At 47.5% G+C, this 13759-nt stretch overlaps 1 protein-coding gene across 10 annotated transcripts; it reads left to right on the forward strand.

Moving 5' to 3' along the window:
* The first annotated feature begins 411 nt into the window (after positions 1-411).
* tmem120aa (transmembrane protein 120Aa) lies at positions 412-13548 on the forward strand. Of its 10 annotated transcripts, none has more exons than XR_013771478.1 (12): positions 412-513; positions 2570-2688; positions 2896-3021; positions 3101-3160; positions 3234-3329; positions 5547-5636; positions 5736-5801; positions 5884-5945; positions 6679-6771; positions 8937-8963; positions 13013-13330; positions 13441-13548. XR_013771478.1 is itself a non-coding variant. In XM_079247833.1 (12 exons), exons 1-12 carry the CDS (start codon positions 436-438, stop codon positions 13124-13126), a joined length of 1038 nt encoding a protein of 345 aa, XP_079103959.1. In that variant the 5' UTR covers positions 412-435; the 3' UTR covers positions 13127-13264. The 10 variants fall into 10 exon arrangements, 8 of the variants coding, with proteins under 8 accessions (XP_079103959.1, XP_079103962.1, XP_079103956.1 ...); XR_013771479.1 differs by lacking the exon at positions 13441-13548 and adding an exon at positions 9144-9212 and having other exon boundaries at positions 6679-6806; positions 8937-9001; positions 13013-13085; XM_079247833.1 differs by lacking the exon at positions 13441-13548 and adding an exon at positions 9144-9212 and having other exon boundaries at positions 8937-9001; positions 13013-13264.
* The last annotated feature ends 211 nt before the right edge of the window (positions 13549-13759 follow it).

Genomic DNA, 13759 nt, shown 5'->3' on the forward strand with positions numbered 1-13759 from the left:
TTAAAAGTAAAAGCAGACCAGTTAACCTCGAGACACTGAAAGTGACAATGAGATGCAGGTAGGAAAAGGTAAATTATTCTGCTTACCTGGCTGGGAAACGTCTACAGTAATACTTAATAACAGTATAAATACAGAAGTTACCCCCACTTTAAACCAAGGAATGGTGAGATGATGGTTTTCTTTGACTTTATTTATCGGACACTTTTATAACATGATTTATCAAGATATTTAATCGAAATAAAAAAAATATATATATAAATAAAACCACATGATACAGTTTGGTCCATTCTGCAGGTCAGAGCCAGACTCCAGACTCTTATTGTGAAGGCGCTGACAGGAAGTTTCCACCTGTGCCGGTGTAACTTGATAAACAGCACAACTGTTGCTCTGCAGATTATTTCACAACTCCGAGAGGTGTCCAGATGTCCCAGTAACATGTTGTGCAGTCCTACTGGTTTGTCCGAGTGCGTGCGAGAATGGGAAGGTTTGGAAAGAGATTACCAACAAATCCAGGTGAGTTACCGTGTAATCAGTCTAACGGGGAGGCGGGACCACCACGGTCCATGGGGATCGCCACTGTCCACGGCGACCACACGCTCCACGGGGACCACACGCTCCACGGGGACCGCCACGGTCCACGGGGACCACACGCTCCACAGGGACCGCCACGGTCCACGGGGACCACCCTCACCACATTACTGCAAGCGTCTCGTGACAGCCAGAAGGAGAACACGGTTAGATGTGATCGTCTCGTGCACAAACTCTATGGGACGTTTACTATATTTGTTCCAGTACGGCCAGTATAAAACATTGAAGTTAGTTAGTTTGTCAACTAGTTAGTTAACTAGCTACTCGATGTCTCGAACCTTCAGTCTGTTTACATATATGTAAGGGATAATGTCCAGATTGTGGTCCCTGTAGGACTGTGGCCTCAGTGATCTCTATAAACCGGTCTCTGTGAACGGTTCTCCAGGCGAACCGGTCTCTGTGAACAATTCTCCAGGCGAACCGGTCTCTGTGAACGGTTCTCCAGGCGAACCAGTCTCTGTGAACGGTTCTCCAGGCGAACCAGTCTCTGTGAACGGTTCTCCAGGCGAACCAGTCTCTGTGAACGGTTCTCCAGGCGAACCGGTCTCTGTGAACAATTCTCCAGGCGAACCGGTCTCTGTGAACGGTTCTCCAGGCGAACCAGTCTCTGTGAACGGTTCTCCAGGCGAACCAGTCTCTGTGAACGGTTCTCCAGGCGAACCAGTCTCTGTGAACGGTTCTCCAGGCGAACCGGTCTCTGTGAACAATTCTCCAGGCGAACCGGTCTCTGTGAACAATTCTCCAGGCGAACCGGTCTCTGTGAACGGTTCTCCAGGCGAACCAGTCTCTGTGAACGGTTCTCCAGGCGAACCGATGAACGATAATTTACCTTTTCCCGGTCTCTGTGAACAATTCTCCAGGCGAACCGGTCTCTGTGAACGATTCTCCAGGCGAACCGGTCTCTGTGAACGGTTCTCCAGGCGAACCGGTCTCTGTGAACGGTTCTCCAGGCGAACCGGTCTCTGTGAACGGTTCTCCAGGCGAACCGGTCTCTGTGAACGGTTCTCCAGGCGAACCGGTCTCTGTGAACGGTTCTCCAGGCGAACCGGTCTCTGTGAACGGTTCTCCAGGCGAACCGGTCTCTGTGAACGGTTCTCCAGGCGAACCGGTCTCTGTGAACGGTTCTCCAGGCGAACCGGTCTCTGTGAACGGTTCTCCAGGCGAACCGGTCTCTGTGAACGGTTCTCCAGGCGAACCGGTCTCTGTGAACGGTTCTCCAGGCGAACCGGTCTCTGTGAACGGTTCTCCAGGCGAACCGGTCTCTGTGAACGGTTCTCCAGGCGAACCGGTCTCTGTGAACGGTTCTCCAGGCGAACCGGTCTCTGTGAACGGTTCTCCAGGCGAACCAGTCTCTGTGAACGGTTCTCCAGGCGAACCGATGAACGATAATTTACCTTTTCCCGGTCTCTGTGAACGGTTCTCCAGGCGAACCGATGAACGATAATTTACCTTTTCCCGGTCTCTGTGAACAATTCTCCAGGCGAACCGGTCTCTGTGAACGATTCTCCAGGCGAACCGGTCTCTGTGAACGGTTCTCCAGGCGAACCGGTCTCTGTGAACGGTTCTCCAGGCGAACCGGTCTCTGTGAACGGTTCTCCAGGCGAACCGGTCTCTGTGAACGGTTCTCCAGGCGAACCGGTCTCTGTGAACGGTTCTCCAGGCGAACCGGTCTCTGTGAACGGTTCTCCAGGCGAACCGGTCTCTGTGAACGGTTCTCCAGGCGAACCGGTCTCTGTGAACGGTTCTCCAGGCGAACCGGTCTCTGTGAACGGTTCTCCAGGCGAACCGGTCTCTGTGAACGGTTCAGGTGAACTGGTTTAAACTGGCTCGTTATCAGCGTAACCAACCGTCCGGGGATGGTTCTGCCAGGGTGTGGTGGTCTGCTAGATCTGTAACCACGGTGGCGAAGGCTCCAGCTGATGGTCCCTCCCCCCAACCCCCGCCTGCACAGCGTAATTGGCGTGCATGTTTGTGCGTTCAGGAAACGCACCGTCTGTACAAACAGAAGCTGGAGGAAGTGAGCAAGCTGCAGACCAGCTGCTGCGGCGCCATCTCGCGTCAGAGGAAGAAACTCAGAGAGCTCAGAGACGCCATACAGCTGTAAGTTCTCTGCTTCATCGCTTCCACTGACCTTGACCCTGCAAACCTGCTTCGTCAGATAAAAGCAGAATGTTATGTGTGCCAGAACTGAATGGATCCAGGAAATCCACCTGACGGGATCGCGTCCCCTTCAGGGAACTTAGTCTCTTCAGACACACCAGCACACATGCTGCTGCGCTGCCTGCTTAAATGTTTTCTTCTGCTTAGATGCAAAGATCCAACAGCAAACCTGAGTCCAGAGGAGATGGAGTCTATCGCTGGCATGGAGGAGTCCATCAGAGACAAAGCCAATGCTTTCTGTGATATGGAAGCTTTTCTGCCAAAGAAAAATGGGTATCTTTCACTTAGCGGATGTTTCTCATAAAGCTGGAGGTTTCAGCATGATGAGTGACCCCCGCCTCTCCCTGTTCAGGTTGTATCTCACTCTTGTTTTAGGAAACGTCAACGTAACGCTGCTCAACAAGCAAGCAAAGTGAGTTCTGTGTGCACGTCTGCTACTGTGCAGCTGCATGCTCTCCGTACCTACAACCCTCTGCTTCTTCCAGGTTTGCTTACAAAGACGAATACGAGAAGTTTAAGCTGGTCCTCACCGTCCTCCTCTTCCTCTTCTCCTTCACCTGTTGCTTCCTGTTCAGCTACAGGTAAAATAATAGGGGTGGGAAGATTAAATTGAAAAATCGAATATCGGAATTTTTTGCGTCACAATTTTAAAATAGATTTTTTTTTTGTCAAAAAATAGATTTTTCTTTTCAAATAAATAAAAAGAATCTATTATAAAATTTTTGTCATTTTTATTGTATTTATTGATCTGTTTGTCTTCTTGGGCATGATAGCAGCAGAATGATGGTCTGGCTACTTTTTCCTCATTGAAATCAAGAAAAACTTTTCATTTCATTTTTCATTTTTTTCATTTTTTCATCATATTTTTTTTTGTTTTGAATCTACAAAAATCAGCAGACTCACCAGAACTGGACAATAGAAGATAGAGAACCAGTCTCCATTTCAGCTCCACATTCACATGGTAGGATCAGAATCTGCTGGAAAAATCATGACAACATGGCATCTTCTGATGGAAACTTCCAGCAGGATGATGCACCATGTCACAAAGCTCACATCATCTCCACCATGATGATGAGTTAACTGTCATGAGATTCTCATCATGATGAGGTGGAACGGGAGATTCTCATCATGATGAGGTGGAACGGGAGATTCTCATCATGATGAGGTGGAACGGGAGATTCTCATCATGATGAGGTGGAACGGGAGATTCTCATCATGATGAGGTGGAATGGGAGATTCTCATCATGATGAGGTGGAACGGGAGATTCTCATCATGTTGTGGTGGAACGGGAGATTCTCATCATGATGAGGTGGAATGGGAGATTCTCATCATGATGAGGTGGAACGGGAGATTCTCATCATGATGTGGTGGAACGGGAGATTCTCATCATGATGTGGTGGAACGGGAGATTCTCATCATGATGTGGTGGAACGGGAGATTCTCATCATGTTGTGGTGGAACGGGAGATTCTCATCATGATGAGGTGGAATGGGAGATTCTCATCATGATGAGGTGGAACGGGAGATTCTCATGGTGATGAGGTGGAACGGGAGATTCTCATCATGATGAGGTGGAACGGGAGATTCTCATCATGATGAGGTGGAACGGGAGATTCTCATGGTGATGAGGTGGAACGGGAGATTCTCATGGTGATGAGGTGGAACGGGAGATTCTCATCATGATGAGGTGGAACGGGAGATTCTCATCATGATGAGGTGGAACGGGAGATTCTCATCATGATGAGGTGGAACGGGAGATTCTCATCATGATGAGGTGGAACGGGAGATTCTCATCATGATGAGGTGGAACGGGAGATTCTCATGGTGATGAGGTGGAACGGGAGATTCTCATGGTGATGAGGTGGAACGGGAGATTGTCATCGTGATGAGGTGGAACGGGAGATTCTCATGGTGATGAGGTGGAACGGGAGATTCTCATGGTGATGAGGTGGAACGGGAGATTCTCATGGTGATGAGGTGGAACGGAAGATTCTCATGGTGATGAGGTGGAACGGGAGATTCTCATGGTGATGAGGTGGAACGGGAGATTCTCATGGTGATGAGGTGGAACGGGAGATTCTCATGGTGATGAGGTGGAACGGGAGATTCTCATGGTGATGAGGTGGAACGGGAGATTCTCATCATGATGAGGTGGAACGGGAGATTCTCATGGTGATGAGGTGGAACGGGAGATTCTCATGGTGATGAGGTGGAACGGGAGATTCTCATGGTGATGAGGTGGAACGGGAGATTCTCATGGTGATGAGGTGGAACGGGAGATTCTCATCATGATGAGGTGGAACGGGAGATTCTCATGGTGATGAGGTGGAACGGGAGATTCTCATGGTGATGAGGTGGAACGGGAGATTCTCATGGTGATGAGGTGGAACGAGAGATTCTCATGGTGATGAGGTGGAACGGGAGATTCTCATGGTGATGAGGTGGAACGGGAGATTCTCATGGTGATGAGGTGGAACGGGAGATTCTCATGGTGATGAGGTGGAACGAGAGATTCTCATGGTGATGAGGTGGAACGGGAGATTCTCATCATGATGAGGTGGAACGGGAGATTCTCATGGTGATGAGGTGGAACGGGAGATTCTCATGGTGATGAGGTGGAACGGGAGATTCTCGTGTTTCAGACAGTTGGAAGAATTGTATTTTCTCATTTGTGCAGTCTGAAGTCATCATCTCCTACCAAGGTTTTTGAGCCTCTGTTTGTAATTTACAGCAGTCAGATGAGATTCCTCTGACCTGTAACGAAGTGGTGATGCTGAGTTTTCTCTCTGCGGTCCCAGAGTCCTGGACGCCATGTTTAACTTCCTGTTGGTGTGGTACTACTGCACTCTGACCATCCGGGAGAGCATCCTCATCAGCAATGGCTCCAGGTGTGAAAGTTTGTCATGTAGCTTGTAATTGTAACTTGTCCCTCACAGCTTTTGATCTTCTGCTGGCATCCTGTAAGGACATCTTTGTGTTTTTTCCAGGATCAAAGGTTGGTGGGTTTTCCATCATTATGTGTCGACCTTCCTGTCTGGAGTCTTGCTTACTTGGTCAGTATGTTTTCTGTTCTTACAGCTGTAGAGAGGATGGAAGGAAAACTCTGCAAACATCTTGTTGTTTTCTGTTTATCAGGCCTGAAGGCGCTCTCTACCAGATGTTTAGGAACCAGTTCCTGACCTACAACCTCTACCAGAGTACGACCTTTTAAAGCATCTACTGCATTTTAGCATTCCAGAGTTTTTCTGCTGGATAGCCCAAAATGAGATCTGAACATTTTGCTTTCTTGCTTCAGCCACATGCAGACATGACAAACCAGGCAGTATGCAGATATAAATGCAGTTCATTCTGAAGGTTTTCATGCATTTACTGGCTAGAATGAAAAATCAGCCGTAAACACAGAACATCTTTTTCTGTTTGTTTTGTCTTGTCCAGCATTGAAGTAGCAGAACGATGATCTGGATGCTGTTCTGTTGAGCAAATTTACTTTGTCAAGAGGAGCTTTATATAATAATGATCCCCTTTATATCCTGGATTCTTATTTTAGTTTTCTATTTATTTTGAATAATTGTTTGTATTACAGAGTTTGTCCTGCTGGACCGAAGAGGAGAGAAAGAACAGAAAGAAAAAGAATTAAAAATAAACAAAAAGACAGCAGACAGAAAAAAACACCTCAGAGAGAGAAACATACATACACACAGACCCACACGCATACACATACAAATACACATTTATAAATACACACATATACATACACACACCATCACACACCCCCAGACATCTGCATACACCCATCCCCCCATCCCCACCCAATCACAGAAATCTAAACGTAATTCCAGCGTCAGCCTTCTCGTGTCCATACTCGCCTGAAATCATCGTCCATGTGGGATCAATCCGGCTGTGATGTTGTGTCTGCATGTGTTTACTCAGGCTTCGTCCAGTTCCTCCAGTACTACTACCAGAGCGGCTGTCTGTACCGACTCAGAGCGCTGGGACAAAGACACAACATGGACCTGACAGTCGGTGAGGACGGCCCAAAGTTTCTCCTCAAACATCCAGTAAACATCTGCTGAACAGGACGAGATGCTCAGATAGGCTGCTGATATCTGCTGCTGATATCTACTGATACCTGCTGCTGATATCTGCTGATACCTGCTGCTGATAGATGATGTGGATATCTGCTGATATCTGCAGCAGATATCTGTTGATATCTACTGCCGATATCAACTGCTGATATCTGCTGCTTATATCTGCTTATACCTGCTGCTGATATCTACTGATACCTGCTGCCGATATTTGCTGCTGATACCTGCTGCTGATATCTACCGATACCTGCTGCTGATATCTACTGATACCTGCTGCTGATATCTACTGATACCTGCTGCTGATATCTGCTGATACCTGCTGCTGATAGATGATGCGGATATCTGCTGATATCTGCAGCAGATATCTGTTGATATCTACTGCCGATATCAACTGCTGATATCTGCTGCTTATATCTGCTTATACCTGCTGCTGATATCTACTGATACCTGCTGCCGATATTTGCTGCTGATACCTGCTGCTGATATCTACTGATACCTGCTGCTGATATCTACCGATACCTGCTGCTGATATCTACCGATACCTGCTGCTGATATCTACCGATACCTGCTGCTGATATCTACTGATACCTGCTGCCGATATTTGCTGCTGATACCTGCTGCTGATATCTACTGATACCTGCTGCTGATATCTACCGATACCTGCTGCTGATATCTGCTGATACCTGCTGCTGATATCTACTGATACCTGCTGCTGATATCTACCGATACCTGCTGCTGATATCTGCTGATACCTGCTGCTGATATCTGCTGATACCTGCTGCTGATAGATGATGCGGATATCTGCTGATACCTGCTGCTGATAGATGATGCGGATATCTGCTGATATCTGCAGCAGATATCTCTTGATATCTACTGCCGATATCAACTGCTGATATCTGCTGCTTATATCTGCTGATACCTGCTGCTGATAGATGATGCGGATATCTGCTGATACCTGCTGCTGATAGATGATGCGGATATCTGCTGATATCTGCAGCAGATATCTCTTGATATCTACTGCCGATATCAACTGCTGATATCTGCTGCTTATATCTGCTGATACCTGCTGCTGATACCTGCTGCTGATATCTGCTTATACCTGCTGCTGATATCTACTGATAACTGTCATTATTTAAAGGCATATTCAGTATACATTGATATCTGCTGCTTATATCTGCTTATACCTGCTGCTGATATCTGCTGATACCTGCTGCTGATATCTGCTGCTTATATCTGCTTATACCTGCTGCTGATATCTACTGATACCTGCTGCCGATATTTGCTGCTGATATCTACTGATACCTGCTGCTGATAGATGATGCAGATATCTGCTGATATCTGCAGCAGATATCTGTTGATATCTGGTGCAGATATCAACTGCTGATATCTGCTGCTGATATCTGCTTATACCTGCTGCTGATATCTACTGATACCTGCTGCTGATATCTACCGATACCTGCTGCTGATATCTACCGATACCTGCTGCTGATATCTACCAATACCTGCTGCTGATATCTACCGATACCTGCTGCTGATATCTACCGATACCTGCTGCTGATATCTGCTGATACCTGCTGCTGATAGATGATGCGGATATCTGCTGATATCTGCAGCAGATATCTCTTGATATCTACTGCCGATATCAACTGCTGATATCTGCTGCTTATATCTGCTGATACCTGCTGCTGATATCTACTGATAACTGTCATTATTTAAAGGCATATTCAGTATACATTGAAGCGAAGCTAAACTAAGCCAAACCAAGCAAAGCTAAGCTAAGCTAAGCTAATGTACCAGAAGAAGCTGCAGCTGACTTAGCTGAGATGTTGGAGTTAAACCACGACGTTTGAACTTCAGCCTGGAACCAGAAACCTCCCATCATGTGTGGCATGGTGTGCTCTGGTTTCAGGCTGCAGTTGTGTTTTCTGCATGTGTGTTCTAAATAAACACGTATGTGCTCCTTTCAGCTGATTCGTGCTGTTTGCTTGTGTGACAGCCAGTGATGAATGTTAGGGTTGTTGTTGGTGGTTTTTTGCCTCCAACATGTTTATGTTGAGTTCAGAGGAAGAAAGTCCTCCCAGTGACTCCTCTCCTGGTTTTCAGAGGGGTTCCAGTCCTGGATGTGGAGAGGTCTGACCTTCCTCCTTCCTTTTCTGTTCTTTGGTCACGTGAGTAGCATGAATTCACATGAGGAGGGGGAAATACGGTCTCTTCATAACTTATAGAAAACAATGCTTTAAACTGAAAGGGAAAACAGGAGAGAGGACTGCAGTCGTTTCAGATGGTTGCTGACCAACTGCTTCCTTCCAGTTCTGGCAGCTCTACAACAGCATGACACTCTTCAGGATGTTCCAGCTCCCACAGTGTAAAGAGTGGCAGGTTTGCTCTCCTACGCTTCTCCTGATCTTTCACCAGAAACCTGGAAAGTCCCACTGAAAAGCATTTTCATCAGCATTTCTCCCACACTGCTCATGTGAAGACATGCTGCTGCTTCTGCAGATCATGCATAACTTACTGCTGCTGAATGTATGAGCTGACTCTCATTCTGGATTCACAGAATAATTTCCGCTAACATGACGATATCTGCTAAGTTCTGCTGACATGACGTTATCTGGTCCGTTCTGCTAACACAACGATATCTGGTCCGTTCTGCTAACACAACGATATCTGGTCCGTTCTGCTAACACAACGATATCTGGTCCGTTCTGCTAACACGACCATATCTGGTCCGTTCTGCTAACACAACGATATCTGGTCCATTCTGCTAACATGACGATATCTGGTCCGTTCTGCTAACACAACGATATCTGGTCCGTTCTGCTAACACGACCATATCTGGTCCGTTCTGCTAACACAACGATATCTGGTCCATTCTGCTAACATGACGATATCTGGTCCGTTCTGCTAACATGACGATATCTGGTCCGTTCTGCTAACATGACGATATCTGGTCCGTTCTGCTAACACGACGATATCTGGTCCGTTCTGCTAACACGACGATATCTGGTCCGTTCTGCTAACACAACGATATCTGGTCCATTCTGCTCACACGATGATATCTGGTCCGTTCTGCTAACGTGACCATATCTGGTCCGTTCTGCTAACACAACGATATCTGGTCCGTTCTGCTAACATGACGATATCTGGTCCGTTCTGCTAACATGACGATATCTGGTCCGTTCTGCTAACATGACGATATCTGGTCCGTTCCGCTAACGTGACCATATCTGGTCCGTTCTGCTAACACAACGATATCTGGTCCATTCTGCTAACACGATATCTGGTCCGTTCCGGTAACGTGACCATATCTGGTCCGTTCTGCTAACACAACGATATCTGGTCCATTCTGCTAACATGACGATATCTGGTCCGTTCTGCTAACATGACGATATCTGGTCCGTTCCGCTAACATGACCATATCTGGTCAGTTCCACTAACGTGACCATATCTGGTCAGTTCCGCTAACACGACCATATCTGGTCAGTTCCGCTAACACGACCATATCTGGTCAGTTCCACTAACGTGACCATATCTGGTCAGTTCCGCTAACACGACCATATCTGGTCCGTTCCGCTAACACGACCATATCTGGTCCGTTCTGCTAACACAACGATATCTGGTCCATTCTGCTAACATGACGATATCTGGTCCGTTCCACTAATGTGCTGATATCTGGACCCGTTCCGCTCACGTGCTGATATCTGGTCCTATCCGCTAACGTGACGATATCTGGTCCTATCCGCTAACGTGACGATATCTGGTCCGTTCCGCTTACGTGATGATATCTGGTTCGTTCCGCTAACACGACCATATCTGGTTCGTTCCGCTTAAACGACCATATCTGGTCCGTTCTGCTAACACGACGATATCTGGTCCATTCTGCTAACATGACGATATCTGGTCCGTTCCACTAACGTGACCATATCTGGTCCGTTCCGCTAACGTGACCATATCTGGTCCGTTCCGCTAACGTGACCATATCTGGTCCGTTCTGCTAACACAACGATATCTGGTCCATTCTGCTAACACGATGATATCTGGTCCGTTCCGCTAATGTGACCATATCTGGTCCGTTCTGCTAACACAACGATATCTGGTCCATTCCGCTAACATGACCATATCTGGTCCGTTCCGCTAACACGACCATATCTGGTCAGTTCCGCTAACGTGACCATATCTGGTCAGTTCCGCTAACGTGACCATATCTGGTCAGTTCCGCTAACACGACCATATCTGGTCCGTTCTGCTAACACAACGATATCTGGTCCACTCTGCTAACATGACGATATCTGGTCCATTCTGCTAACATGACGATATCTGGTCCATTCTGCTAACATGACGATATCTGGTCCGTTCCACTAACGTGCTGATATCTGGACCCGTTCCGCTCACGTGCTGATATCTGGTCCTATCCGCTAACGTGACGATATCTGGTCCTATCCGCTAACGTGACCATATCTGGTCCGTTCTGCTAACACAACGATATCTGGTCCATTCTGCTAACATGACGATATCTGGTCCGTTCTGCTAACATGACGATATCTGGTCCATTCTGCTAACACAACGATATCTGGTCCGTTCTGCTAAAACAACAATATCTGGTCCGTTCTGCTAACATGACGATATCTGGTCCGTTCTGCTAACACGACGATATCTGGTCCATTCTGCTAACATGACGATATCTGGTCCGTTCTGCTAACATGACGATATCTGGTCCGTTCCGCTAACGTGACCATATCTGGTCCGTTCTGCTAACACAACGATATCTGGTCCATTCTGCTAACACGATATCTGGTCCGTTCCGCTAACGTGACCATATCTGGTCCGTTCTGCTAACACAACGATATCTGGTCCATTCTGCTAACATGACGATATCTGGTCCGTTCTGCTAACATGACGATATCTGGTCCGTTCCGCTAACATGACCATATCTGGTCAGTTCCACTAACGTGACCATATCTGGTCAGTTCCGCTAACACGACCATATCTGGTCCGTTCCGCTAACACGACCATATCTGGTCCGTTCTGCTAACACAATGATATCTGGTCCATTCTGCTAACATGACGATATCTGGTCCGTTCCACTAATGTGCTGATATCTGGACCCGTTCCGCTCACGTGCTGATATCTGGTCCTATCCGCTAACGTGACGATATCTGGTCCTATCCGCTAACGTGACGATATCTGGTCCGTTCCGCTTACGTGATGATATCTGGTCCGTTCCGCTAACGTGACCATATCTGGTCCGTTCCGCTAACACGACCATATCTGGTCCGTTCCGCTAACACGACCATATCTGGTCCGTTCCACTAACGTGCTGATATCTGGTCCTATCCGCTAACGTGACGATATCTGGTCCTATCCGCTAACGTGACGATATCTGGTCCGTTCCGCTTACGTGATGATATCTGGTTCGTTCCGCTAACGCGACCATATCTGGTTCGTTCCGCTAACACGACCATATCTGGTTCGTTCCGCTTAAACGACCGTATCTGGTCCGTTCTGCTAACGTGACCGTATCTGGTCCATTCTGCTAACATGACGATATCTGGTCCGTTCCGCTAACGTGACCATATCTGGTCCGTTCCGCTAACGTGACCATATCTGGTCCGTTCCGCTAACGTGACCATATCTGGTCCGTTCCGCTAACGTGACCATATCTGGTCCGTTCCGCTAACGTGACCATATCTGGTCCGTTCCGCTAACGTGACCATATCTGGTCCGTTCTGCTAACACGATGATATCTGGTCCGTTCCGCTAATGTGACCATATCTGGTCCGTTCTGCTAACACGACGATATCTGGTCCGTTCCGCTAACATGACCATATCTGGTCAGTTCCGCTAACGTGACCATATCTGGTCCGTTCCGCTAACACGACCATATCTGGTCCGTTCTGCTAACGTGACCATATCTGGTCCGTTCCGCTAACGTGACCGTATCTGGTCCGTTCCGCTAACGTGACCGTATCTGGTCCGTTCCGCTAACGTGACCGTATCTGGTCCGTTCCGCTAACGTGACCATATCTGGTCCGTTCCGCTAACGTGACCATATCTGGTCCGTTCCGCTAACACGACCATATCTGGTTCATTCCATGATTCATCTGTTGAAAGAAATTGACGGGATTGCATAAACCTGACTTCAGTCGGAAGCTCCTGAATTGTCTCTCTTCTTGCTTCAGGTTGTGATGTGCGGCTGCTCCTACATGACACTCTTCCTGGGAAACTTCTACACCACGCTGAGGGTTGTTTACCAGAAATACATCAACAACCAGGACAAGTCGAAGAGTGCGTGAAACTTGGACGGGATGAAATCTCCTTTACAGAACAGAAACCATGGAACTTCCGGTCCTGTGGTCTTTGTGGACCAATCCCTGCACTGCTTCGTCCATCGATGTCCGCCTCCTTTCAGACGTCGTTCCTCTCACGCGGCTGGAACGGCTGATCAATGCAGCTCTTTATTGACTCTGTCATCGATTTGTAGATCTTCCTTCTGTAAGGTTAAAACGTTTTCCTCCTTTACAGACATGCTGCTGATGCTTGAATTCCAAACATTTAAGAACCTCTGAGGTGTGTTACTCAGGAGCAACCATGTCTGTTTACCTTCCAGGAAGTTCTTTACTGAATAAATCACTCCTCTGAACACCATTGTGTGGGTTTTCATCCAGCCACCAGGCTGCTGCAACAGGACTAAAGGAAGTTATACGCACTGTCTGACCTGTAACATGTCTCACCTCGCTGTTTCGTACCAATGACCCAACATGCTTCCAGGATGGGTCATGGCAGAGAAATTCTTGTTTGATTCACACAAAGTTGCTCCTGAAGGTTTCTGTATTTCATTGCAACACATAAGTGGACCACAAGATGGAGACATGGACCTGGCGGAGGAGCCACGTGTCCTGCTCTGCTCCGGGATGCTCATGGCTGCT

Source organism: Telmatherina bonti (genome assembly GCF_933228915.1).
Source record: "Telmatherina bonti genome assembly, chromosome: 10".
Taxonomy (NCBI): Eukaryota; Metazoa; Chordata; class Actinopteri; order Atheriniformes; family Telmatherinidae; genus Telmatherina; species Telmatherina bonti.

Excerpts from the sequence above, each read along its gene's own strand:
- tmem120aa (XM_079247830.1), top strand. The coding sequence starts at position 436 with ATGTTGTGCAGTCCTACTGGTTTGTCCGAGTGCGTGCGAGAATGGGAA. Across the intron at positions 2,689-2,895 it reads CTCAGAGACGCCATACAGCT|ATGCAAAGATCCAACAGCAA; the intron begins GTAAGTTCTCTG and ends TCTTCTGCTTAG. Across the intron at positions 8,964-13,012 it reads CCAGTCCTGGATGTGGAGAG|GTTGTGATGTGCGGCTGCTC; the intron begins GTCTGACCTTCC and ends TTCTTGCTTCAG.